This window comes from Cucumis sativus, chromosome 1, assembly GCF_000004075.3.
Source record: "Cucumis sativus cultivar 9930 chromosome 1, Cucumber_9930_V3, whole genome shotgun sequence".
NCBI lineage: Eukaryota > Viridiplantae > Streptophyta > Magnoliopsida > Cucurbitales > Cucurbitaceae > Cucumis > Cucumis sativus.
The window spans coordinates 15,896,252-15,923,463 of record NC_026655.2 but is presented as its reverse complement, the minus strand read 5'-3'; the positions used below and the strand labels follow the sequence as shown (position 1 = coordinate 15,923,463).

Here is a 27,212-nt window from a genome sequence, read left to right as displayed (position 1 = left end):
TATTTTGGAATAGTTACCAAAAATAGGTAGTCATGTAATATTAAAAAATAAAAAACTGTATTTTGTTTCATTACCAAGAAAATCATATATGGATTAAGGAATAAATATCAAATATCTAAATTGTTTTATTATTTTACTAATCAATTTTTTTGCTTACCCAAAGGAGTTATAAGCTAGAAAGAGAAGCTAGAGTGAGAATTGTTTTTATAAAAAAATTATAGTTGTGTCTGATGAAGAAAGAGAAAAATGAGCTAGAAGCTAGAACGGGCATTTAAAGCTTCATGCATGGTTTGAGAACAAAACGACGCTTTCACATGAAGTAAGCAAAAATTTCATTTTTATCATCAAATTTGAATCTTGGACCAAATTTCGTTTGAACTTCTGAACATATGTATTGAACTCATAATTCATTAGATACATTTTATGAATTGGTCAAATAACTAGGTATTGTAAGTAAATTAGTTTAATCATTTCATAAATCTTTTTTCTTTATCATCAATCAATTCACATACCCATAATCTATTTTATCATCTCAATCCAATCAAATATTTTTCTTTTTCTTTTAATGATTACATTTGGGATCATTTTATTTTAATGGTAAAGAGTAAATCAAATATTTAACTTTGTATTTGATAGCTTTATAGAAACAAATGTACTATCGTTAATAAAATCTAAATGTTGCTAATTATTTTCGTTCACTTTGTTATATATATTTCTTAAAAAATAATTATATATACTTTGAAAATTTAAAAGTTGAAATTTGTGATGATTTGATGTTTATAATTGAAGTATAATGATCTCATGTATTGGTAGAAGGATACATAAAAATGTAATTGTATGGATAAGAAGAAGAATAGAATAATAAAACTTTTATTATCTCATATATTGATGTAAGCATGGGATATATAAAAATGTATTTGATTTAATTTTGTATATGAATTATGGAGGGAGAAGTAGGGGCATAGATTGAAAAATGGAGCAAAAGAAAAAGAATAAGATGATGATGATGGATGATTAAGGAGTTGGAGAGCTTTTGGGTTGATGGGTGTGGAAGAAAAGGTTGGAGAGCTTATATGTTGGAAGGAGGTAGTTCCATCTCTAACCTCGCAACGGTTGTAATAAAAAGAAATAGTAATTTTAGATACAATTTCTATATTTATATATAACGGAGGGTAAAAAAGAAAGAAAAAAGAGGGAAAGGATTGGAGTGCTTTGAGAGTGGAACAGTGTGTGTGGGGAAAGGAAAAGGAAAAGGAAAAGGAAAAGGAAAAGAAGGGTTTTTTAGGCTTTCCCGCAACCGGTTCATCGCTTTCTCTCTTCTTCTTCTTCTTCTCTCTCTCCCTCGTCCAGAGAGAAACCCATAAAAACCAAAAACCTTCAATCACTTCCCTTCTTTCAAAAATCTCAATCCCTATCCAATCCAATCCCTCTCAATCTTCTTCTCTTTCCCACCCTTTTCTTCTTCCTTTTTGCGCCGGCGTTTTCCTCCATCTGCCATAGATCGAGTTATGCAGAAAGGTGATCAAACTGTTCTAAGCTTGAGACCTGGTGGCGGTCGTCCTAGACTCCTTGGTCCTCGCTTTGACCTTTCATCTTCATCTTCCTCTTCATCTTCTTTTGCTTTCGGTTCTTTTTCCCCTGATCTCCCTACCCTTCGTCCCCATGCCGCTTCCGCTTCTTCCGCTTCTTTTTCTGTAAAGGTACGTCCCATTCATCTTCTTTTCTTGGCTTCTATTTTACTAACTCGCCTTCTTTCATTTGGATCTTGGCTCTCTGAGTTAAGATTACAATTTCGGATTTTCAAATCGAATCGTCCAAGTTGATTAGGTTTAGTTTCCTCTTGAATTGATCCATTGTCCTAAATATTTTATTGAAATTGTTGCGGTTTTTGTTTTTGCTTTCTTTTTTAATTTTGTATGGGCGTCACTTTAACTCCCATTCTGTTTTTCCTTTTTGTAGGGTGGAGATTCACGGTTTGAGGGTCGTGAGCGTGTTCGATATACCCGAGATCAGCTTTTGCAGCTTCGGGAGGTAAACATTATGGTCTCATTTAGTCTTTGCGGTGCATGTGTCTACTTCCTCTTTCTCAATTTCTCGTAAGCTGAATTCATAATCAAATGAAAGTTTTTAACTTTTGGTTGTTCTTGGGATATTTTGATTGATATACATTTTCTCTCATTTGTTTTGTTCTTTTAGTTATTATGATAATTGCCTCATTGGCATTGCTCCTTCTTTTTTTTTTAATCTCTCTTTTGGTTTCTAAATGAAGAAAAAGCACTGACAGCTGCTACCTAGTTTTAAATATTTCAATGTCACAGTTATCTGTATTGTTGATACTTCTTTCTATCACTGTCTACCGTTTTGCATACTTTTATTGATACTTTCTCTGGGAAGACAGACATTATGAATTTGTTTAGAATGGCATAGCTGTCTTTGGATGTTTTCTGAATACCCGATTTCTCTTGTTTCTTGAAGGGTGTGGAAGTTCCAGATGATATACTAAAACTTAAACGGGAAATTGAAGTGGAAATTTTTGGCGAGGAACAAAGTTGGAGTCGTGGAGAGAGCAATGTAAGTATTTGTTGTTTGTTCAGTCAATTGGTTTTCTTCTTGCTTTCTCTCTCTCTCTCTCTCTCTCTCTCTCTCACACACACACACACACACACACACACACACACACACAAGAGGTCATTAGTTTAAATTTAATGTTATTTTTATCTGCACCAAATGATTTTCTTAACCACACGTCTCCCTTCAAATTTGTTAAGGGTAACTTGTAGAATGCAGGATTTTAACTTCTCCCTGTCCTTGTTTGTAGCAACTCAATCAGTCTCAGAATCGGTATTCTGAGCCTGACAATCGTGACTGGCGTGGGCGCTCTGCCCAATTCTCTCCTTCCGGTGAGGAGAGGTCCAGGGAAACCAATCGAGACAGAGATTTTGGTGGTCATTTTGACTCTAGACAGCAAGATGCGAATAACTTGAATCGTCAAGATTCTCACTCATCTTGGACCCGAACCACTTCTAACCAAGGGGTAATTTTTGTATTTCTTCCTTCATTTTTCACTAGTTGATACAGTTGAAATGTGTATACATTCAGATAAAAACATCTTTGCCCAACTTTTATTTCAAACAAGATCCAAACCTCATATAAAATCAAATAGCATTGAAGTTGTACATGGTCTGCCTCAGAAATTTTATGATATACATATCGAAGTTTGTAGTTTATTCTGACAACTTGTTAGCTCAACTGACTACTTCTTGTGCAATCCCTTTAAATCAATTTATTTTACTTTTGATAACTGAGCTGAGTGAAAACTTCTTATCTGAGCTGTATGTTCTCAGTTTAAGGCATTTTTTTCTGGAAATGATGTGCCATATATAAAGCTGTTCTGCTGTTACAAAATCATTGACAAGATAAATGTCTGTTTGGTCCCTTGTTTGTTTTCATGTTTTTTGTATACTTCGATCTCGATTTTCTTTTTTGTAATTACACTATAGGTATGGTTATGCATGGTTGGAGTCCCTTCTTATAAGGGAGTTTTTTGCATATCCACGTATTGTTTCATTTTATCTCATTGAAAATTATTTCTTCTCCTTTTCTTTAAAAATACATGATTCAGACAAACCAAATATTTTTCTTGACCGAATTACTGGGGGAAAAATGACTTACGTGCAGGGCACTTATGCTTTGGTCCCTTTTCACTCCACTTCATTTTTGTTATTAAATTGCTGCTCTGAAAGCCCTATATCTAATTAGTTCACATCACTTTACTTATTTTAGGGAGCACCTCCTACATTAATCAAAGCTGAGGTACCATGGTCAGCTAGGAGAGGAAATCTCTCTGATAAGGATCGTGTCTTGAAGACTGTAAAGGGGTAATACATATTCTTCACAAATCACAACTATCCTTGTATATTCTCTTTTTGGCTTCCATTTATAATTTTGAATTGGATTTGAGTATTGTTGTAATTAATGAATTATCACTCAATCTTTTCATGCTTATGCATTCTATACCATTACCTGTATTGAAGTCCTGGTCAATAGGATAAATTCTTAGCGCAATTACATCAAGATTTATTCAATATCTTAAAATGTTTAGAATGCCCTGTGTCAAGCCCTTGTTTTAAAACACTCTCTTGGGCGTGCGCCTAGGCTCAAGCTGCAGGTCTAGTGCCTCATTTTCTACAAGACCAATGTTTGAAAATCGATGGTGACTTTTGAGGCACATGCTTCAAAACCTTCGTTAACTTGAGATGAATTGCCTTGATCATGCAGGATATTGAACAAGTTAACACCAGAAAAGTTTGATCTCCTCAAGGGTCAGCTAATTGACTCTGGAATCACCTCTGCTGATATTTTGAAGGTTATCTTCATTCTTCATCTACTTGTTTGATTCTAGGTGGTGTTACTTATTTCCCCAACCTCACAATGCTTGTAATGCAGGATGTCATTTCACTCATTTTTGACAAGGCTGTTCTTGAGCCCACATTTTGCCCCATGTATGCACAATTGTGTTCCGATCTGAACCAGAAGCTACCTCAATTTCCCTCTGATGAACCGGGTGGTAGGGAAATTACTTTTAAACGAGTCCTCTTAAATATCTGTCAGGAGGCTTTTGAAGGTGCAGACAAGTTGAGGGAAGAGGTTAGGCAGATGACTGCCCCTGAACAAGAGGGTGAGCGCAGAGATAAAGACAGACTTGTGAAACTTCGTACTCTTGGAAATATTCGATTGATTGGAGAGCTTCTAAAGCAAAAGATGGTGCCTGAGAAGATTGTCCACCACATTGTCCAGGTCTTTATTTAAAGCATATCGGTATTATTGCTAATGTTTCACCCCTCCATAATATTTTGTAAAATGCTCTGCAATTTCTGATATCGTGTGATGTATCAGGAACTTTTAGGACCAGATAACAAAACCTGTCCTGCCGAAGAAAATGTCGAGGCAATCTGTCAATTCTTTAACACCATAGGTAAGCAGCTAGACGAGAACACTAAATCGCGCCGTATTAATGACATGTACTTTGGCCGATTGAAAGAACTGACCACACACACTCAGTTGGCCCCACGATTGAAATTCATGCTCCGTGATGTTCTTGATTTGCGTGCTAACAATTGGGTTCCTAGGCGTGAGGAGGTAGACCCTCGATCTCCCACTCTCTTTTCTGATGGGTCCAACAGAATGTTAGATCTTTTGTTCTAATGCTTTCACCCTTTTCTTCCTACAGGTTAAAGCCAAAACTATAACTGAAATACATTCAGAGGCAGAAAAAAATCTGGGACTACGCCCTGGTGCTACTGTTACTATCAGAAATAGTCGTGTTACGTCTGGTTCTGCCGGCAACACTAGCCCTGGAGGCTTTCCTATCAATCGTCCTGGTTTTGGGGGCATGATGCCTGGGATGCCTGGAACAAGGAAGATGCCTGGTATGCCAGGTATGGATAATGACAATTGGGAGGTACCTAGGGCTCGTTCTATAACAAGGGGGGCAGACGGATCTGGTATCCAGTATGCTGGACGTGGTCAACCGTTGGTTGGCAAAGCACCAACATTAAATGCAAGGCTACTGCCCCAGGGTACCGGTGGGCTCATTAATAATAAGACTAGTGCTCTATTGCAAGGTCAGGGTGCAGGTGGATCTACTGCTCGTCCTGTTAACTTTGGGCATGGATTAGAGCCTGCTGGTCAGGTTCATAAACCTATTACAGCAGTAACAGTCACTCCACTGGCGGAGAGACCACAGGCTCCAGTCGCATCTTTAAAACAAGATGATCTCAAAAAGAAAACTCTCTCCCTTCTTGAAGAATATTTCAGTATCCGGTTTTTGGATGAAGCTTTACAGTGTGTGGAAGAACTTATGTCACCGGCTTACCACCCTGAGGTAGTAAAAGAAGCCATTTCCTTAGCTCTAGAGGAAAGCCCACCCTGTGTTGAAGCGGTTGTAAAGTTTCTTGACTATTTATTCTCCAAGAAGGTCTTTACAACCAGTGACATTGAAACTGGATGTTTGGGATATGCGTCTATGCTCCATGACGCAGGTATTGATTTGCCAAAAGCGCCCATCAATTTTGGTGAGATAATTGGGAAACTTGTTCTATCCCGGTGTTTAGATTTTCAGGTGGTGAAAGAAGCCATTAAGAAGGTGGAAGATGACAGGTTCAGGAAAGATGTATTTGATGGTGTGTTGCAAACTATCAGCTCTAATGTGTCTGGGCGAGGATTATTGGATTCGTTGGCATCTGATATCGAGGACTGTCGAAGTCTGGCATATTGAAAGGGCAAGTCTTATTTGCTTCAAGTTGTTCTAGTTACAGGCATCAGATGAAACTTGTCGCACTTAGTTTTGTTGCAGCGTGCTCCGTTTCGTTTGCCTTCATCACATGACACACATGTATTGTTCCTTATCTGATAAGGTGGCTACAAAGAACAGGTAATTTTAATTGAGTTGTATATTTTTTTTTTTTTTGTTTCCGGAGTCTGTAGCATGTTTATTGAGAGTGAAAATCAAACCCCATAATGCCATGGATTTTGCTCTCCCAAACATGGCTAAATCATATGGCTGAATAACTCAAAAGAGTGTTCCCTTCAAGGGATCCTGTTATTTTTATATATATTTTTTTAAGAAAATGTTGAATCCTTTCATTTTTTATTTATTTATTTTTATTTGGGTCTTGTTGACTATTAAATTGAGCTAAGTTTACACATCAATTTCCTTTTTTTTTTTCCTTTACAGTTCGAGGAAATGAATGAACCTTTGATTGATCTCTTGGGATTTAAATGCTCTTTCATATTGGATCGTGTGGGCAGATTTATTTCTTAGACTGCGTTTCCAAATTAAGCCCATAGTTAATACATATTTCCCGTTTGTATTTTTGTTTTTTCCCTTTATTTCTTTATTTTACATTACAATTACTATATATCTCCTTTGTTTTTTTTTTTTTTTTTTTTTTTTTTGTTTTTTTTTTACATTTTATGTATATTTTCAGAATTGAAACCAAAGTTTTGTAGAGCAAAAATGTTCATTTAAAAATTAGTGGTTTTATTTCTGGAAATTCACTAATACAATAATTTTTTTTGTATTTTGAAATTTGTTTAATTGTAGACCCTCTTCTTTGAAGTGTAGTAGGACTTGTTTTGTTACTTCGTTTTTTCATTAGCATTTATACTCTTACTTTCAAAAACATATTCACATAGTTATTGATAGTGTATTTATGGAGTTCGAAAGAAAGAATCATTTTTCAAAAGAACAAAGCTTCGTATTTGGTTTGAAGTACATGGCATTGTACTTGTACACATTTTCAAATTGATGATAATCAATGGCTAAGTATGTACTTTTTATGATTTAAAGCTTGACCACTTCTTCCTTCCCATTAAGTATCACAACACTTTCCTCATTATAGCACGTTAGTCTATCGCAATATATTTATTTAAGCTGATTATTGCTAAAACTTATCCTTTTGCCATTGAGTGTTTTTTTCTTCTTAATTAAACCATAAAATGATACTCGTACAAATTAGGTCAAGTTAAATGGTATATTTAGTTTATTTCTATGATTTTGATAGAATATTCATATTTGTATACATATATTTTCTTTATGAATGTAATCAAAGTTGACCATATACTATGAGAAGACTTTCCTCAAGTGGACATGACTCATGAATATATATATATATATATAATTTAGCAAATGATTGCTAAAACTTATCCTTTTGCTAATAATTTTTTCCTTATTTAAAAACAGAATTTAATTTCTATTATTTATAATTAAAGTTGGCCCTTTTATGTTTTTGTTAAAACACGGTTTATAGATTTTTGTTGGGATATTTTAAAAAGTTACAAAATATTAAAAGAAACTTGTCAAAAATAACACATTTTACTTAATAAAATTTCACATTCTGTCCACCAACGATATATTTTTATAAATTTTATTAATAATAAATATAAAATTATATAAAATTTTATTATAATTTATAAATATTTTAGTTTATTTTATTGTCCTACCAAAATTCTATCACTTTCTATAGTTCATTTAATTTATTTTTTTCCCTATTCAACAAATTGGAAGTGGAGAGTTTATAAACCTGAACGCGTGGAAGTAGTGGACGAAGCTGTGGCTTTTCCACTTCCATTTCCATCATTAAAATACAAGTCAAATTGAAACACACGTCTTCTTACTTCTTAATTTTCAATTACCAATTTCTATGAACGAATTATTAAACTTTTGTTCAAATATGAACATTGTGATTTTTCTTTTTGACATTCAAAAGCAACAATACGAAGTTTCCCTAAGAAAATCTCATATTTCCCGGAAAATGTAAGCGATTGTAAAATTCCCCAAAACATATCTCACTCAAACTTTATATAAATCTATACCATCACTCACAAATTTACATCAATTAATTCTCTTTCTCTTAAACCCCTCCAATGGCTGCTGCAATTCACCGCTTCTTACTTCCGATTGCCCTTATTTCTCTTCTCCTTTTCTCTGAATCTCTCCCAGCTATCTCCTCTTCCGATCATATCCAGGATTCCAATCGGCCAGGGGACAAGGATTCCGGCACCTCCTTGACCGAAAAAATCAGTATCAAAAGAGGAGTTCGGTCCGGTGTAATTGCAGGTCGTTCGACTACATCGTCGTCCGCCCGAGTGTCGTCGTCGTCGTTCTTTAATGTGGGCTCTGTGATTTGTTTCAACATAGCGTTTGTGCTTGCGATGTTCTTGTGATTTTCTTTTACTCATATACGATTCTCCATTCAATTCATTTAATTTTTGTTACACAGACTTATAGTTGGTTGGGATCAAAGCTTCAACTTTATATATATTGAACCAAATTGTTTGTTTGATTTGAGCCCTTCAATTTTATATATAATATAAATAGGTCGATTTGGTTTAGCATTTGATTCACAAATCCAAAACCAAACCGAACCAAACCAAAGCAAACCAATTCTTGAGTAGAAAACCAAAATTTCGGATGGGTTCAAATGAAGGAAGCAAATCGTGGTTTTAGTTCTTCAAAGCATGTCCTCTGAAGCTACATCGACAGAGGATATGGTTATGAATGAATTATACAAATTTGGAACAAAAAGAGAGAGAGCCTTCAAATTCAAACCCTTCTAATATTAGTCTCTTCCTTTTCTTGTTTCTCCCTTTTTTCTTACTTCAATGGATCCCCCATTCCCATTCCCATTCCCACTCCCATTCTCATTCCTCATATATTCATATCCATGGCTGATCTTAAACCCCTCCATGTTCTCTTAATAATTGCGCCTCTTCTTATTCTGGCCTCGCAACTCAACTTGATTTTCGCTCATACAGATTCGTCAACTCCTTCCAATCTTCCCCAACAAACAACCAACGAAGAAGAACACCTCCCTTCCTCCGATCCACATCTTTCTCCACCTCTTAGCAACCAAAGAGCTGCTCGAAACAATAAGACCAAAGCGCATCCTCATGAGCTCGCTGGTACTAAAATCTCTCTCAAACGCTTGAGATCTAGCCGTGATTCGATTAGGAAACGTCGAAGACGCAATCACCAACGTGCTTGGCGTCGTCGCAACTATTCCTCCCATGGTTGTCGTCTAACGGTTTCTTTGTCGTACATTTGGTTCGGAATTTTTTGGTCCATTCTGCATAATCTAATTTATTTTAACTCACCTCGATGATGAAGATCAAGATGAAGAAATGTAGGGGTAATGTTTTTTTTTATTTGTTCTCTTTTCACTGCCATTGTATGCAAAAGCTGCCATTGTATGCAAAAGCTTTTGTTGATTCAATTTTGATATGAAGAGGATATGGGGATTTGCTTGGTTTTGATCATGAATTTTGTTCTTCAAATTTGTTTTTTTGTTCGCCATAAAGGGAAAAATGGGTGAATTTTGGGGGATTATTCCTTCGTATTTTTACGTTAAGTGGGGAAGCAAATTGAATAGAATTTTGATTTGGGGAACGATATGAGAGGAAAGGAATTATATTCTTTTTATCATCTAAAAGTGACTCATCAGAACAATATTTTCCCATCTCTTCTTCTTCTTCTTCTTCTTCTTCAATTCAAACACACCTTTTCCTTTTTTCCTTCTCCAATCTCTCTTCAAGAACCTTACCTCTTTGGAATCATATTAAAAGCACAATTTTTTTCTTTTTCTTTTTTTCCCATTTTTAAATGAAAATACATCCATTTTTGAGGGGATTCTATACCATCAACTTTTATAATCCTATTATACTCTTTCTTATGTTCATTTAGAAAAATATATGTGAAATTTAGAAAATAACCCTCAACTCTTTTTTTGTTTGTAAAAGTGTTGTAATAAATGCAGTAACCCTTTAACTTTCCTAAATGAATTTATTTAAACTCTTCAACCCAATTTTCTTTGAAAACTACTCTATGAATTTATTTTAAACTTCCATTTTGTAAAATCAATATTTAAAGAACTTTACACATTTAAAAGTTAATATATGCATAATTTTTAAAAGCAATTATAATATATAGTTTTCATATATTAGTTTAAGATTTTAATTGATTAAGATTAGAGTAGCATTTCAAAGATATTTTAAACCATTTTTATTAAAATAGTTTTGAAAAGTGATTTTTTAAAAATACATTTTTCTTTAGTCATCCAAACGTCCTAAATTTACTGAAATATCTACTCAAATGCAAGTTCCTTTTTTTTGTTTTTTTTGGTCAATTTGTTGCTATCTTCTTCCTTTCTCTCACAAAAGCACTTTCTATCATAAGTTTCTGTCCATCATCATTATCTTTCCACATAAGTTTACTTTAGGTTTCAGGTTCTGTCTACACACATTTTCTTTTCCTTTTTTGTTTTACATAACTATTATGTAATGTTCTTTACTTCATAGTTAATACATAAAAAGAATCAATAGCCAGATACCTTTTTTAAATAAAAAAAAATATATACACTAAGACTTAAACATAATGATATCTCATCTTGATGATTAATAAATTGCTTATTTTACTTGAAATTAGATAAATGTTATATTCTAAGAATATCATGTGGGTGATACTATTCCCCAGAATTTATTAATAATGGCAATCCCTAAGACGAGTCTATTATATTCTAACTTAATTGGTACACTTGATTAAAAGTTCTAAATGCTCGTATACGACTCATTTACATTTACATTTCAAGAAGAATTTACAAAAAAGGGGTCCATTTTAAGCCACACATTAAATTACCTAAGAAGTAAGTTTAGAATTCTCTTAAGATTTTTTTTTTTTAAAGAACATTATTTTGTGAGTATATATTCCAATCCATATATGTCTCTATAAGCTATATACACTTTATAGGGGCTACTGTTGGTTTGGTTCTTTTCAGTGTTTAAAAAGAGAAGTTTCAACCCTTCATTTACTCATTGAAGATTGAATTTGAATATCAAAATCAATCCACATGAAGAAAGGGCTATTACTTTTGTTCCTCTTCTCCATTATTTTCCTCTATCTTCTTCCATTTTGCCTATGCGAAACCAATTTCACCACCAAAGCTGATGATCATAACAAGCAGCTGAAGCAGGGGAGGCCCAGAAAAGGTAACAAATCTATCTTTTGAATTTTTCACTTGAAGACCGGAAAGTGGTTTGGGGCATGTGTTTGCTTTATCTTTCATGTTACAAGAGCTCACTCCATATTTAGGGTTACTATTTTAAATCATCTTTTACTACAATATTTACTAGGGTAATTATAATTGATAGCCATTTGAGGAATAATAATTAAAAATATAGCAACATTAGAAAAAAATTGCAAATATAGCAAAATTATGACTGATAGACTTGTATCACTCATAGACTCGTATGATCTATCGGTGATAGACCAATATTTACAACAAAAAATCCATACTACTGTCTACTCATCCTCTCACTCTTTGGCACATTGTTTGTCATTTTCTATTTTCTATCTGGTATATATCCTGCCCAACATAGCATGCATTCCAAATACATACTATAATAATAACTCAATGTCCCAAGCATCTTAAATGTTTATTAGAAAAAACTGTTTAAATAAGAAATAGCTTTTTGAAAAACAAATTTTCCCTAATCAATCCAAAGTGTTGTTGGATCCACAGATGTACAGAGCAGTGAAGAATTACATGGTGGAGCTTCAGTGGCGACAGTTATGAGAGCAAAAGCAGTTTACGGTGGTGCGAACGACATTCATCACGGACACTCGAAGAATGATGCTAACTCTTTATGGATCAAATCAATTTCTTCGTTGGTGTGGAAAGTTTCATTTGGATTCCTTGGTTTCTGTGTTGTTGTTAAAGGTTTTTAAGCACAACAAACTCTGTTGTAGGGTTTTAGCAGAGCAGGTTGCAAGTGTCATGGTTAAGTAATGGCTTAACCAAATGTTAGTGTTGGAAAACTTGACGTTGAAGCTTCATAACGCTTTATTCTCTACACTCTTTTTTACTTTGTAGACCAGAATCTTTTTCTTCCAAGTCTGTTTCCCACGCTTCAAAGTTAGTAACTTGTAATTTCCTTTGTCTTTTGACTCGGGATTAAATTTGGTTTTAGCATCTCTTTCCTATGAGTCTGATTTACTCAAGAGGGTAAGGTTGTTTGGGACATTGAATTAGTACAAACTATATTCCTTTGGGTTATAGTAATTTACATTTAGATGCAAACTATTTTAAAAAGAGATTTGAAATAGTAATATTGTAGATAGTAAGTTAAAATACCACATAGCTAAAATTTGGTTCAAACGATTTTGAAATAGGTAACTTTTATCATTTTGAAAACCACTACCAAACAATCAATTTTTTATTTGAATTGAATCTTCATGTTTATAATTGAGCAATATTAGTGGGAGATAATTGGAGCTTCTTCAATTTTGGATTATGAGAACTTTGTTGATTTCAAGTGTGTTTGGCTTGGACTCTAACAGTGTTTATAAAGTGTAATTTATCAACATGTCAAACTTCCGTAAACTCAAAAAGAGTTCATAGATGTCATTTCCACATTAAGAATGCATTGCTAATCACCACTACCAAAAAATTTCAGCATTGTCTCATTCTCTTTCTAATAATTCCACTTATAACACTCAGAGAAGTTGAAACTTGACCTTAATTGGATGACGAATCGATCCAACGAACACAACAAGAAACAGAAGGAATTAAACTCAACTGGTTTTAGTTTTTCCTTCTATCATAATCCCAAATTTTCAAGTAGAAAATTGAACAAGCAAATAAGCAAATAGTAGTCGTTCCATTAACAACATCGATTAATTGGTTACTCCATCCGGATGAACTTATACAAGGGTTTTAGCAATAACAGAACGCGAATACACAATACACAGATCCAATCACAAACAGATGAAATTCGGAGTAATTACGGCACAAGAAATGATGTAAAAGCGAAATACCTAAGGATTAAGGAATCTAGGCCGGCGCATACAGAGGACGTCTGTATTCATCGAAGTACTCATTGCGATCGATGAAAACGATGGCATACAAAGCGTAGATGATTCCAGGAACATAACCGAGAAATGTCAAAAGAAGGCATATACAAAACTCAACCTGCAACCACAAGCACCACCACCACCACAAGCAATCATAAATCAGAATTACATTCGAATTGATAAAAAAAAAAGAAAAGAGGAAAAATTCAAACAAAAGGAGAAAAGAATCAGAAACGTACGGTGCAACATCCATGCCTGAGACAGACGCCCAAAGGAGGAATCAAGATAGCAATGAGAATCTCGCAGAAGATTTCACAGCGAGATGGCATGGTTTAATGGCGGTCTGAGCAAATTCAGAAGGAAGACGATGGTAGGTGTGGCAGAAACCAAAATAGGTTAAGAAATTGAAAATAAGGAAGAAGACAACCAAATATAAAAGGCTTTAAATAGGGGATATGGGGTCCATTTCTTACGTGGCTTATTTTCATTGGTTGGACTTGACAGATAATCTCATGCTGACCTCATTCTTAAAGATCTTCAAATCCTTTTTACTTTTAATTCTTTTCTAAAATTTAACTTAAAAGGGTTTAATTGTGGTCTCTTGGCAAAGTTAGCCATTTGACATAAGAAAAATTTGTTTAACCCTTCAAAATCAAAATTACCTTTCAATTAATTAGATTCTTTTTTAAAAATTATTATAGGTTTCTCCATCAAATTTGGTTTCAAATTTTAACTCAAAATAGATCAACCTTTTATATTTAATTTATTCTAGTTCTTAAATCATTTTTAATAACGTATTAGACATATTTAAATAATATGTCGAATTAAAGTGTGGGCTATGTATGTGAATTCAATAATTTATCACCTTAGTTTATTTTATTAAATTAGACATATTACGTTATCTATTTAATTAAAGGCCCAATGTTCCTAATTGAGTATGGATTAAATGTGTAGAACCATGTTCGTAGGTTGTTAGGATTTAATGAAGATTCTAATTGAATTAGTATATAAAGAGACTTAGGCCTAAGATCCTCAATATACCAAAACAATAAACACTCAATCTTTTTTTAATTTCATTAAGAGAACGACTCCACACAAGACATTTAGAGTTTTGATCGAGGAAAATGATAGGCATTTTATAGCCATTAGACAAGAGTCGTTTTATCGCCATCATCAATGGAATATGTCATGTAACTTATTCTTGATAATTTAACATTAATGATCTTGAGTTAAATCTATTATATAGATTTAAAGTATTTATACCAACATTGTGTTACTTATTAGTTCAAATCAACCGGTTAAAAGTGTTTAGTCTTACATCTAATTTGTGATGTTAATTGCATTTATATTTTGAGGTTGACACATATCAAACTTTGTTTCTTTTAAGGGAAGGGGGATACTTTCAATCTCCTCATTTAACACATGACACAATGTTATACCATCTATCTCAAGTTCTCTTATTTTTTTAATTTGAGTGTATAAGTAGCGTTTTAAATAATATAATATTAAATTAGATGATCTTATCATATTTACTATTCATACATTATCATCTTTTTGGTTAATTGATGATTATTACCAAATTAATTAAGATTTAATATCATTTCATCAGTATTAAAATTAGTTTTAAAACTTTCATTTCACAATTAATTTTAATTAATTAATACTGTAAAAATCTATTGAGAATGTTTGGTAAAAAATCAAGTTCTTAAAACCTACTTATCAAATTGAAAATAAAAGCTTAAATATCAATAGTATAATTATAAACTCAAAATTTTGAAGTAAGAAGACTAATATTTTGAATCGTAGAAACCAATTTGAAAACAAAAGCTAAATTGAAAACAAATTTAAAAAAGAGTAACATTTTTAAATATGAGGATAAAATTGAAAATAAATTCCAAATTTAGCTTAATATAACCAAACCTACAAATATTTATGGTTAGTCTATCAAACAAAAAAAATTAAAACTCATAAATTCCATATTTAAACTTTGTTGTTGCTTAATATCGAGGGATCATGTTCACTTTACTTCTTCTTTGTAATATATTCTTCTTCTCCTTTTATTAGGGTAATTGTAATAGATGGCCATTTGAGAAATAATAATTAAGAATATAGCAACATTAATTTTTTTTTTGCAAATATAGCAAAACTATCGTTGATAGACTTGTATCACTGATAGACTCGTATGATCTATCGGTGATAGACCAAGTTTTACAACATGATCTATCAGTGATAGATTCTATTATTGATAGAATTTCACAAATTTTGTTATATTTGCAATTGTTTTAAAATGTTGTTATGTACTTAATTATTTTGAATTTAATTGCTAAATTTGCAACTATCCATTTTTATTATTACTTTTTGTTCATATCACTTCTTCTTCTAGAATTTATTCCTTCTTTTTCATCTCTCATATTCTTTTTCTCTTCTTGGTATAGGATCTATGATATTGGTACATGATTTAAGTGATCGTGTATCAATATCTAAATAATCCGCTGTCTATCCAATTTTAGTACAAGATCGTGTATCAAGATTGTTTAGATTTTGTACAAGATCATTTAGACTAGGTACAAAATCATTTAGACTAAGTACAAGATCGTTTGAACTAGGTACAAAATCGTTTTTATTCCTTTTTCATGCGTGTGTGATCGAGGGCAGTGACATATTCACAAATTTTTTGTAGGGGCACTATATAACAAACACACTAAAAAATGGAAAAGTGTGGATCATATTGAATTTGTTGCATTTTTTTTCTAAATATTTGTTAGATAACAAATAAGGCCCAAAAAATAAGGTAGAGTTTTTCTTAGGTTTTTTTTTTCTTTTTTCTTTTTAAAGAAAATTATATTCATTTTAGGAAATCAAAATTATATTCCGTTTAGAAAAATCAAATTACCTTCATTTTAGAAATTCATTTAAAAAATCGTTGATATATCAAATTATCTTTAGTTTAGGAAGTCATCCAAAAGAAAATTATTAGAAAATCATTGATATATCAAATTATCTCAATTTTAGGAATAAAAACTATTTTATAAAAATAATTGTAATAGGCAAGAACCGAACGAGCACCTTCGATTTTTACACGAACACAACTACTACACAATAAGCATAATATAGTAAAATAGAGCATTATTTAATATATCGTGTAATGAGTTTTTTTTTTTTAGAATGGTTTGGTGTCAACTTGTAACATTTTTTTAAAAACCCCCCACAAATTAATTATAGTAATCATTTTGAAACCAAAACCATAACCAAATAAACACAAAACTTATATGATTAAAAAAAAGTTTGAAAATAATAGCCGCACAAAAAAATAATAATAACAATAAAAATAAAAATAAAAATAAAAATAAAGGTTCTGTTTTCGACTCTTCTTAATAATTCGGGAATTAAACAGTATAGTCATTTTCCTTTTTCCCCTTCTTCATATTCCCATCTTCCTTCACTCTCTTCCTTCTTCCCGTTTCCTTATGAATTTCACGTTCCGAGCAATAGATAACAAATCACCGGCCACCGCCGCTTCCACCTCCCATCAACCGCTTCAAGGTAACTTAAGCTTAATCGAAATGTTAATCTTTGTTTTACCTTCAGATCCTATTACACAAACATTCCCTCCAGCCTCCATTTCGATTATTCAACCAGTTGCTTATAAGCTTTTTATTGTAATCACTTCAGATGATTCTCTAAAGGAGGAGCTCTGGAAACAACGGATCAAAGAAGAGATAACGATCCGAAAAATAAACACTTTAGAAAATATTGTAGTAAAATAAATATTTTCTTACGCTCAAACTAAACTTATTCCACACTATTAACGATGTGATTGAACAAATGCTGTTTATGTCTACACTTGTGAAATAGCTGTGTTTATACGATTTATGCCATAAACGGGAAGAAAAATCAAACTTTTTAATTCTCTATATAGGAAGCTACTGAACTAGCAATATCAAATAAGTATATATAAACTTGTGTAGTAAGTAAATTCTTTAACTTGTTAGATATTTTTTAATTTTATGTCTTACAAATTCATGTAAAATTTATATTTAACACCATCTTCGATAGCACTTGAGGTAGATGTCACTGAATGTACTAATTATTTTTCAAAATTTAACTCTGTTTAGAATCTATTAAACACAATATCGAAAACTTAGAAAATCCATTAAGCGACACTTGGCAAAATTTGGGGACGGTGTATTTGAAAGTTCACATGTGGAACATGGAAACTGGAGGAGAGGCCAGACTCGGGAAAATTTATCGGGAAGAGAAAAGCAGAGGGATATCAAGAAGCAACAGCAACAATAGGAGGGCGGGGTGAAAGAGATCAAAGTCAAACCATCATTCCATCTCCTTGGATTGGTTCAAAGAAATTAGCAAAAGACGGGTTTGTTTGTAGTATGTGCAATGTTAAGGCCACAAGTGAAATTAGCTTCAATGCCCACATAAATGGGAAGAAACACAATGCCAAAGAGGGTCGTACCCAAGTACAAACAACTCGTGAGGAACCCAACCAAAGGGAAGAAGATCATAAAGAAAAATTAGACCACCCAGTGAACAACATAGATAAAAATCTAGTCGTTCAGAAAAAAAAAAAAGCTAATTTTGATCTAAATATCCTAGATTTAACTAATTTTTCTATAATATATTAAAAAATAGAAAAAAAGAAAGAGCACACTCGATCACGATTAATATTTGTATTTATCAGATATTCTAGATAAATTTGGTAAATGAATTAATTTTATTATAGTAATATTATAATAAAATTTTTCCTTAATTATTTTTATTTTGGTTAATTTTTTCAAAATATCTTCCCTCTAGATCTCTCACACTTTCTAATCTCACTCCGTCAATTCTTTATTTTATTTTGCACATATATTCCACTTAAGTATGATATATATCGAATAGTGTATATTTTATAAATGAAATATTTTTATATCAATTTATTTATAAAATGTAGACCAACAAGGAGAGAAATTAGGGATGTGGGTTATAGTTTATAATTTTTTATAAAAGAAAATAGTAAAAGTTTCATTCTTCAAATAGGTTGAATTTTTTATTCACTTTCTTTATTAAAGACACCAATAATAGAAGATTGAAAGTATAAACGGTGAGGAAAAAGAACCTCGGTGGCTAACTGCTAGATTAACAAAAATTTATATTCTATATTCGAAATATATTAGGGTATATTTAGTATATTGAAGATATCATTATTTATGCATTATTGAATATATGAAGTAGTACATACATAACAAATCATATAATTAATATATATATATATATATATATATTATGCAGTAGTAAAAATTGAAATTTTTTTTTGATGAGATACATAATCTATATATAAAGTGGTATATAAATATAAATACAGTAAGAAAAAATTACAAAATTTGAAGATAAAAAATATGTGTATTATTGAATATATGCCAAGTATATATTTAAAAATCATAAAACATAAATGAATTATTTAATAGTATATATGTAAGAAATAAAAAAAATACTGAATAGATATATAATGTGTATGTATTGATATATATACGCAAAAAGAAAAAACCACAAAACATAAAAAAGAATACATATATGTATTATTGAATTATTTTACATAAATTGCTAACCAGAAATGATGAAGAAGTTGTTTTATTGCATAAAAGATTTTAACGTTAGGATCAATGGACCAAATATTGTAAAAATATATATTTAACAAAAAAATATTGTTCCTAGAAAACAATACTATATTTTTTCTTAAAAAACAAGAATTATATTTTATACGGAAATTTTATAATTCATTTTTATATGACTGCTTTTTTTAAAGAATAACCATGATTATCATTTTTTTAATAAAAAAAACTAAGATTCCTTTTCTTTTGATTCGTTTATTAAATATAATTTCCAATATAATATTGTTTTAAAATTTAGAAAGGCAAAAAATCCAAATCCTAGATGAAAAAGGTAATTGGTATTTCACACAAGTATATATATATTTTAGGTTTTTCAAACCCTTACATTATTCGATTAATCTTTCCCATACGAAGAGGTTCTAACAAATGGAGGATATGGAAAGACAGATTGAGAATATGGAAATAAGTGAGAGGAGGATGACTATTAACTGCGGTAAAGGGCTACCGCCACTCATTGCTAAAACAATCTTCTCCAAACTCGTAATCTCCGATTTGCCCTCTTGCAGGTTGGTTTCTAATACTTGGAATGATTTGGTTTTAGATTACGCCTCCTCTACTCAGTTACAATTCCTGAAGAACGCTTTCCTTCTCTCCACCTCTGACCGGGGGCTCAATTATAAATTATGCAATCCCAAAATGCATTGTATCAATCTTGATACCAGACAACTTTCGAATGATTTTGATTTTGATCTGGAATCGGAATTTATTAAATCAGCCTCGTTGCAATTTGATGGTGATTGGACCTATACGATCATAATGGCAGGTTCATGTAATGGTTTGATGCTTATTTCGAAATGTAGTGATTACACTTGGTGTCAAGGCATATTCAATCCCATGACCAATGAGTTCCTACAGGTTTCGGAGCATGGTACTTTTGATGATTTTTATCTCTATGGATTTGGTTTCAGCCCTATTACAAAACAATACAAATTATTCAGAGTTTTCGACAAAGGATTTAGATGTAGGAGGACATCTAGTACGGTTGACACCCACTATACAATGGAAGTTCTGACTTTTGGTAGAAGTGGAACCAACCACAGTATCCCTATTCATAACCAATGGAGGCGTCTTCACACCCTCCCTTTTGAGATTGTTGCGGATGGTGTTTACTTGAATGGAATCATCTATTGGTTGGTAAAAGAAAAAGGTAAAGATAAAGAGAAAAAGTATGTCATATATGCTCTTGATGTTGAAACTGAACATATTGAAATGACTGTTGTCTTGCAAGTTCCCTCTAACGGATATGGTAAGATACATCAATTTAATGGTACCATTTATGCAACTTTTCATATCAATTGGGAAAAAGATAGCAGGACAATTCAAGTTTGGAGGATGCAAGAGAAAGATTCATGGGTTAGAAAATTTGTTATTTGTGATATATCAAGGGAATGGATACACCTTCAGCTCATCAAAATGTTTGAAGACGAAGAAATATTATTTATGATCAATATGGACTTCTTTTGCTTCTATAATCCTTCAAGTAAGAAGAAGAGGATCATATCAAAGAATCAAAAGAAGAAGAGATATATTTGTCAAATAGAATCCTTGAATTTTGGTCGTCTGTCTCAAATTTTGGAAGGAACACAAATTTAAAACTTTGTTAGCAATTTATGTAAAGAAACAGGATTCAATTAGATTTATAATTTTTTTGAAGTTTATTTGGGTTTGAATGATATCATCCTCTTCTTTCCCATATTCATGAACACCAAACCATCAACAACACAAATTATATAAATTAATTGCTTTAATAATTTATTATTCCATTTAACAACATCATTGTTATACTGTCTTTATAACCTATTAAAACTTTTTTATTCAAAAAGTTGTGTGATTTAAAAGAAAATATGAAAATATATACGTGGACAAAAGTATAAAAAGTTGTGTGATTTAAAAGTCCAACAGGATTTCTTCTCATCGAAAGCCTGTTTCACACTAAACCCGTTCACCTCAACGAACGGATCGCCCATGTTCTGCCACCCCAAGTTACATCACCTTCTGTTTTACTTATTGTTTTATTTTATTTGCTATCTTTTTATTTTATATTTTGATGGTGTACTTTATTGTGAGAAATCTGCTATTACTATTACTATTAGTTTGAACTGATGTTTACTAAGTAATAAGATGGTTATGGTATGATAATTTTTTGATATTGAACTTGGTATTCTCTCATTGTGCTATATGATCTATAAATGTTCACTGTCTTCTTAAAGATATCATTTGATTTAATGGGCTCTGTGCTTTTATTTTTATTGGAATTCTTTCCTTTTTTTCTAGGCTTTTTCCTTGTTAGAATACTAGAATAATTATGGAAAGATTATGAGAATGTATTCCTTATTTTCCTAAATCTTTTCCTTTTTTATTCCATTGTGTACTCTATTTATTCTCCCTTGTACCTATTGCTTTATTCATTAGAAAATAATAACAACACAAACAATCGTGGTTTTTCTCCCGATACTCGGGTTTCCATGTAAATCGGTGTGAACTCGTTGTCTCTTTTTTAATATGGTATCAGAACGGGACAATGAAAACACACTAGAAACCCAAAAAAACCAAACTACTTATGAAAATCAAACAGAAGGAACAACCATCAATTTTAGTGCTGCCGTAGCTGCTGCCATCGATGTTCGGATGAGTGCTGCCATGGACGAATTATTAAGCCGGCTACAGAAAACGTCCGAAAATAATTTTTCGTCATTACCGCAGTCGTCCGCGCCGCCACCAGACCACAACGCGCCGCCACCAGACCACCACGCGCCTCCGTCGGACCACCACGCGCCTGGTTTTCTTCCTCAGACGGCGCCGACCATCCCATCTGTCCAACCCTTTTCTTCATCCGCGGCCTATATTGCTCCCCACACCCCGATTTATGTTCTGCCATCTAATTCCAATCGGCTACCACCGCTTCTGCCGTCAAATCTGTATGGCCAGCCACCCAATGATCCTAGCTACCATCCCGATGTTAATAACTCTCAAATTCACTCAACATTTGAGGTTGGTGAATCTTCGGCATATTCCAACCGTAACGTGCAAGCTTCCTCGGGAATAGTTCATCAACAGTTGGAAGGGCTTCGACAACAGATAGCAGCACTTGAGGCTACCTTAGGGACGACATCCACTCTACCGATGTATTTTGAGAATCCGGTAAACTCGTTCCCTAATGTATCATCTCCTTATGTGACTAATACGGTGGCCCAGTCTTCCATGTATCATCTTTTAGGAGAAAAGTTGAATGACAACAACTATTTCTCATGGTCTCAGTCAGTAAAGATGGTCCTCGAAGGACGACAAAAATTTAGCTTTCTGACAGGGGAAATACCTCGCCCCCTACCGGGCGACCCACATGAACGATATTGGAAGGCAGAAGACTCTATTCTTCGATCCATATTGATCAATAGTATGGAACCTCAAATTGGCAAGCCGTTATTGTTTGCTGCAACAGCCAAGGATATTTGGGACACAGCCCAGACACTTTACTCAAAACGTCAGAATGCCTCTCGTCTATACACGCTGAGAAAGCAAGTTCATGAATGCAAGCAAGGAACCATGGATGTCACATCCTTTTTCAATAAGCTTTCTCTTATATGGCAAGAAATGGACCTATGCAGAGAACTAGTCTGGCGTGATCCCACTGATGGTGTATAGTACTCGAGAATTGAAGAGAATGACAGGATTTATGACTTTCTTGCCGGTCTTAATCCTAAGTTTGATGTAGTTCGAGGGCGTATACTAGGTCAAAGACCGATTCCCTCCCTGATGGAAGTTTGCTCTGAAATCCGCCTCGAGGAAGATCGCACAAGTGTTATGAATATTTCCGCAACTCCTACTATTGACTCTGCTGCTTTTAGTGCAAGATCTTCTAACAGTAGCAGTGACAAGCATAATGGAAAACCAATTCCTGTCTGCGAGCATTGCAAAAAACAATGGCATACCAAAGAACAATGTTGGAAGTTACATGGTCGTCCCCCAGGAAGTAAGAAACGCCCTTCCAACGACAAACAAAACACAGGGCGGGCGTATGTGAGTGAGTCTGCTGAACCTCCTCAACAATCCGATCGATACAAAAACCAAATTGATCTCAGTATTGCCACTTTAGGTGCCATTGTCCAATCAGGTATACCTCATTCCTTCGGTCTTGTTAGTATTGATGGGAAGAACCCCTGGATTCTGGATTCTGGTGCCACAGATCATTTGACTGGGTCCTTTGAACATTTTGTATCTTACATTCCTTGTGCTGGGAACGAGACAATTAGAATTGCAGATGGCTCCTTGGCCCCCATTGTTGGAAAAGGGAAGATTTCTCCTTGTGCAGGGCTCTCCTTACATAATGTTTTGCATGTGCCCAAACAAGACCGAAGGAATGAGGTATACCTGATTGGACAATGGCACCTAAAGTGGCAAGACTGAGATCAGTTTGGTTTTTGTGTGGATCGGTTTGTTGAGGAGGTTCAGCAGACTCACTCACATACGCCCGCCCTGTGTTCTGTTTGTCGTTGGAAGGGCGTTTCTTACTTCCTGGGGGACGACCATGTAACTTCCAACATTGTTCTTTGGTATGCCATTGTTTTTTGCAATGCTCGCAGACAGGAATTGGTTTTCCATTATGCTTGTCACTGCTACTGTTAGAAGATCTTGCACTAAAAGCAGCAGAGTCAATAGTAGGGGTTGCGGAAATATTCATAGCACTTGTGCGATCTTCCTCGAGGCGGATTTCAGAGCAAACTTCCATCAGGGAGGGAATCGGTCTTTGACCTAGTATACGCCCTCGAACTACATCAAACTTAGGATTAAGACCAGCAAGAAAGTCATAAATCCTGTCATTCTCTTCAATTCTCGAGTACTGTACACCATCAGTGGGATCACGCCAGACTAGTTCTCTGCATAGGTCCATTTCTTGCCATATAAGAGAAAGCTTATTGAAAAAGGATGTGACATCCATGGTTCCTTGCTTGCATTCATGAACTTGCTTTCTCAGCGTGTATAGACGAGAGGCATTCTGACGTTTTGAGTAAAGTGTCTGGGCTGTGTCCCAAATATCCTTGGCTGTTGCAGCAAACAATAACGGCTTGCCAATTTGAGGTTCCATACTATTGATCAATATGGATCGAAGAATAGAGTCTTCTGCCTTCCAATATCGTTCATGTGGGTCGCCCGGTAGGGGGCGAGGTATTTCCCCTGTCAGAAAGCTAAATTTTTGTCGTCCTTCGAGGACCATCTTTACTGACTGAGACCATGAGAAATAGTTGTTGCCATTCAACTTTTCTCCTGAAAGATGATACATGGAAGACTGAGCCACCGTATTAGTCACATAAGGAGAGGATACATTAGGGAACGAGTTTACCGGATTCTCAGAATACATCGGTAGAGTGGATGTCGTCCCTAAGGTAGCCTCAAGTGCTGCTATCTGTTGTCGAAGCCCTTCCAATTGTTGATGAACTATTCCCGAGGAAGCTTGCACGTTACGGTTGGAATATGCCGAAGATTCACCAACCTCAAATGTTTAGTGAATTTGAGAGTTTTTAACATCGGGATGGTAGCTAGGATCATTGGGTGGCTGGCCATACAAATTTGACGGCAGAAGCGGTGGTAGTCGATTGGAATTAGATGGCAGAACATAAATCAGGGCGTGGGGAGCAATATAGGCCGCGGACGAAGAAAAGGGTTGGACAGGATGGTCGACGCCGTCTGAGGAAGAAAACCAGGCGCGTGGTGGTACGGTGACGGCGCGGACGACTGCGGTAATGACGAAAAATTATTTTCTGACGTTTTCTGTAGCCGGCTTAATAATTCGTCCATGGCAGCACTCATCCGAGCATCGATGGCAGCAACTACGGCAGCACTAAAATTGATGGCTGTCCCTTCTGTTTGATTTTCATCCGTGGTTTGGTTTTTTTGGGTTTCTAGGGTGTTTTCATTGTCCCGCTCTGATACCATATTGAAAAGAGAGACAACGAGTTCACACCAATTTACGTGAAAACCCGAGTACCGGGAGAAAAACCACGATTGTTTGTTGTTATTATTTTCTAATGAATAAAACAATAGGTACATGAGAGAATAAATAGAGTACACAATGGAATAAAAAAGGAAAATAAGGAATACATTCCCATAATCTTTCCATAATTATTCTAGGATTCTAACAAGGAAAAAGCCTAGAAAAAAAGGAAAGAATTCCAACACTTTATCTCTTAACCACGTTAATATTTTCATATATATTAAGTAATCTTTACTGTGTGTCAACATGTCCCTTATCAACAATGGCGATTGAAGGCATAAGGGAGCTCTTAGATCAGAAATAGTTCCTCATAAGTTTCATATTCTGTTAAATATGAAATTTGTTCTCTCATGTTAAATATTTACTTTCGAGACTTAGATTCTGCTGGAATCTTTTAGTTTCCGTTCAAAATTCTCTATTGTAAACTACGAATTATCTTCTGATTGCAGATTTCCTTGTATTATTCTTCACGGATGCACTGTTCTATTGTGGTGTTGCTGTGTTTCTTTTTTTAATTGATCGTTCAAGGAGAACTGCTGAATCTGACACTTTGAAAAACAGTTATCAAACCCTGTCTAATCAATTTGGACGGGGGATCTCTTCTGTAGCTACCTTAGCACTCAGTTTAATAATACCAATGGTCACCATGGGATTAGTGTGGCCATGGACCGGCCCTGCAGCATCTGCAAAACTAGCACCTTACCTTGTTGGGATTGTTGTCCAATTTGCATTTGAACAGTATGCACGATGCAAGAAATCATGTTCATGGCCTGTTATTCAAATTGTCTTTCAAGTAAGAATATTCATCTATGATCATTCTCTCTCCACATCTTTTGTTGTCTTGCCCATCCATGTTGTACTTGCTTCATTTAGTTATTCTATGGAGAAAAAGCCATATATTAGTCTATCATTCCCCTCGACTACATTTACATGCCCTTAATAATATTTTACTCAATCATCGATGTCATGGCGTTTGATTTGAAGAGTTCCTATTAAACAGGTTTATAGATTGCATCAACTTAACATAACAGCTCAACTGGTGACAACACTTTCATTTACCATAAAAGGAGCTGAAATGACTCCAAATAACTTGGCAATAAACAGCTCTCTCGGTACACTGTTGAATGTTCTTCAATGTCTTGGGATAATCTGTATCTGGTCTCTCTCAAGTTTTCTTATGAGGTTTTTCCCATCAACTGCTGCAACAGTGCAGTAAAGTGCAAGATAAGTTCCGAAGGGCAAAAGTGCAGTGAACTTGATAAATTGTTGACCTCATTTTTTGTGTTCATTTCTGCTACATTGCAGTCGAATAGAGCGTTTTCAGAACATATTGCTCTATAACAGCAAGTTGAAATGCATGCTCATATGGGAATTTGTGGATGATGTTATGATAAAGGGAGAATGAAGAAGATGGTGATCGTTCCTGTATCTTTCTGTACTTTCTTTTCCTTTGAATGAATATCCTAGTAGAGAGAAGTCAACTTTTACTACCCTCTTCTTCTTTCAAGCTGCTGTTGGAACAATCACACCCCCCCCCCCCCCCCCCCCCCCCCCCCCTTTTTTTTTAAAAATAGTTTAAAAAATGAACCATGTTTATTAAATACTTTCAAAACTACTAACTATATTCAAAAGTGTTGGTAGTTAATCCTTCAAGAAATGGAGCAACAACAGCAACAGTCAAATCCACAGGTAGAAGATCAAGGCCCCCCGGAGCTTCAAGAAGAAATGTATTGCTGCCAATGCGTTCAAACTCTATGCGATTCTCCACTATGTGGATGCAAAAAACGAGGGATATCCTGTTGCGAAAGATGTTACTGCAATGGTATTCAAGATATCTGCCATAACCCTTTTACTAATATATTTTAAATGCCAAATTGGGAGCAATATCGTTCATTTTAGTAACTAGATAATCATAAAGTTTCTTCCTGTAATTCATAAACTTTTATATTTCTCCTACTATCAATTGAGATTCTCATTATCATTAACATTTTTGTTACATAGATCCAAATCCAACTTTTAGTTTTCATTTCTTGATCCTTTGTGTTAAAAGAATTCATAGATATTAAATCCTAAAAAGGCCGTTAGCATATGGATTCAACTTAGTATTCTTTTCTATCTTTTCTTCTTATAAAATGACAATTTGGTTTGC

At 34.0% G+C, this 27,212-nt stretch overlaps 3 protein-coding genes and 1 long non-coding RNA gene across 5 annotated transcripts; 3 read left to right on the top strand and 1 right to left on the bottom strand.

The window, feature by feature from the left end:
* Positions 1-1,197: 1,197 nt before the first annotated feature.
* On the top strand, positions 1,198-6,884 carry LOC101207520 (eukaryotic translation initiation factor). 2 transcript variants are annotated; one of them, XR_004217294.1, is made up of 10 exons: positions 1,198-1,700; positions 1,960-2,031; positions 2,476-2,571; positions 2,819-3,034; positions 3,784-3,878; positions 4,279-4,366; positions 4,447-4,797; positions 4,897-5,139; positions 5,231-6,433; positions 6,737-6,884. XR_004217294.1 is itself a non-coding variant. In XM_004146623.3 (9 exons), exons 1-9 carry the CDS (start codon positions 1,509-1,511, stop codon positions 6,275-6,277), a joined length of 2,400 nt encoding a protein of 799 aa, XP_004146671.1. In that variant the 5' UTR covers positions 1,198-1,508; the 3' UTR covers positions 6,278-6,711. The 2 variants fall into 2 exon arrangements, 1 of the variants encoding a protein (XP_004146671.1); XM_004146623.3 differs by lacking the exon at positions 6,737-6,884 and having other exon boundaries at positions 5,231-6,711.
* A 3,631-nt stretch (positions 6,885-10,515) lies between these two features.
* LOC101207763 lies at positions 10,516-12,576 on the top strand. Its single transcript, XR_004217844.1, has 2 exons — positions 10,516-11,544; positions 12,078-12,576. It is a non-coding gene; the product is annotated as an uncharacterized LOC101207763 (long non-coding RNA).
* Positions 12,577-13,183: 607 nt separating this feature from the next.
* On the bottom strand, positions 13,184-13,823 carry LOC101208007 (UPF0057 membrane protein At4g30660). Its single transcript, XM_004146625.3, has 2 exons — positions 13,648-13,823; positions 13,184-13,526 (listed from the first exon to the last, which is right to left on the bottom strand). The coding sequence occupies exons 1-2, from the start codon at positions 13,735-13,737 to the stop codon at positions 13,389-13,391; spliced, it is 228 nt and encodes a 75-aa protein (XP_004146673.1). The 5' UTR covers positions 13,738-13,823; the 3' UTR covers positions 13,184-13,388.
* Positions 13,824-19,425: 5,602 nt separating this feature from the next.
* Positions 19,426-27,095, top strand: LOC101220771 (F-box protein At3g07870). The gene is made up of 3 exons (XM_011650171.2): positions 19,426-20,221; positions 25,513-25,856; positions 26,064-27,095. The coding sequence occupies exons 1-3, from the start codon at positions 19,441-19,443 to the stop codon at positions 26,277-26,279; spliced, it is 1,341 nt and encodes a 446-aa protein (XP_011648473.2). The 5' UTR covers positions 19,426-19,440; the 3' UTR covers positions 26,280-27,095.
* The last annotated feature ends 117 nt before the right edge of the window (positions 27,096-27,212 follow it).

Coding starts and splice junctions, on each gene's coding strand:
- LOC101220771 (XM_011650171.2), top strand. CDS start 19,441: ATGGAGGATATGGAAAGACAGATTGAGAATATGGAAATAAGTGAGAGG. Junction 20,222..25,512: donor TTGGTTGGTAAAAGAAAAAG/GTAAAGATAAAG, acceptor TTCTGATTGCAG/ATTTCCTTGTATTATTCTTC. Junction 25,857..26,063: donor TTATTCAAATTGTCTTTCAA/GTAAGAATATTC, acceptor CCTATTAAACAG/GTTTATAGATTGCATCAACT.
- LOC101208007 (XM_004146625.3), bottom strand. CDS start 13,737: ATGCCATCTCGCTGTGAAATCTTCTGCGAGATTCTCATTGCTATCTTG. Junction 13,527..13,647: donor TCAGGCATGGATGTTGCACC/GTACGTTTCTGA, acceptor TTGTGGTTGCAG/GTTGAGTTTTGTATATGCCT.
- LOC101207520 (XM_004146623.3), top strand. CDS start 1,509: ATGCAGAAAGGTGATCAAACTGTTCTAAGCTTGAGACCTGGTGGCGGT. Junction 2,572..2,818: donor GGAGTCGTGGAGAGAGCAAT/GTAAGTATTTGT, acceptor CCTTGTTTGTAG/CAACTCAATCAGTCTCAGAA. Junction 4,798..4,896: donor TTGTCCACCACATTGTCCAG/GTCTTTATTTAA, acceptor GTGATGTATCAG/GAACTTTTAGGACCAGATAA.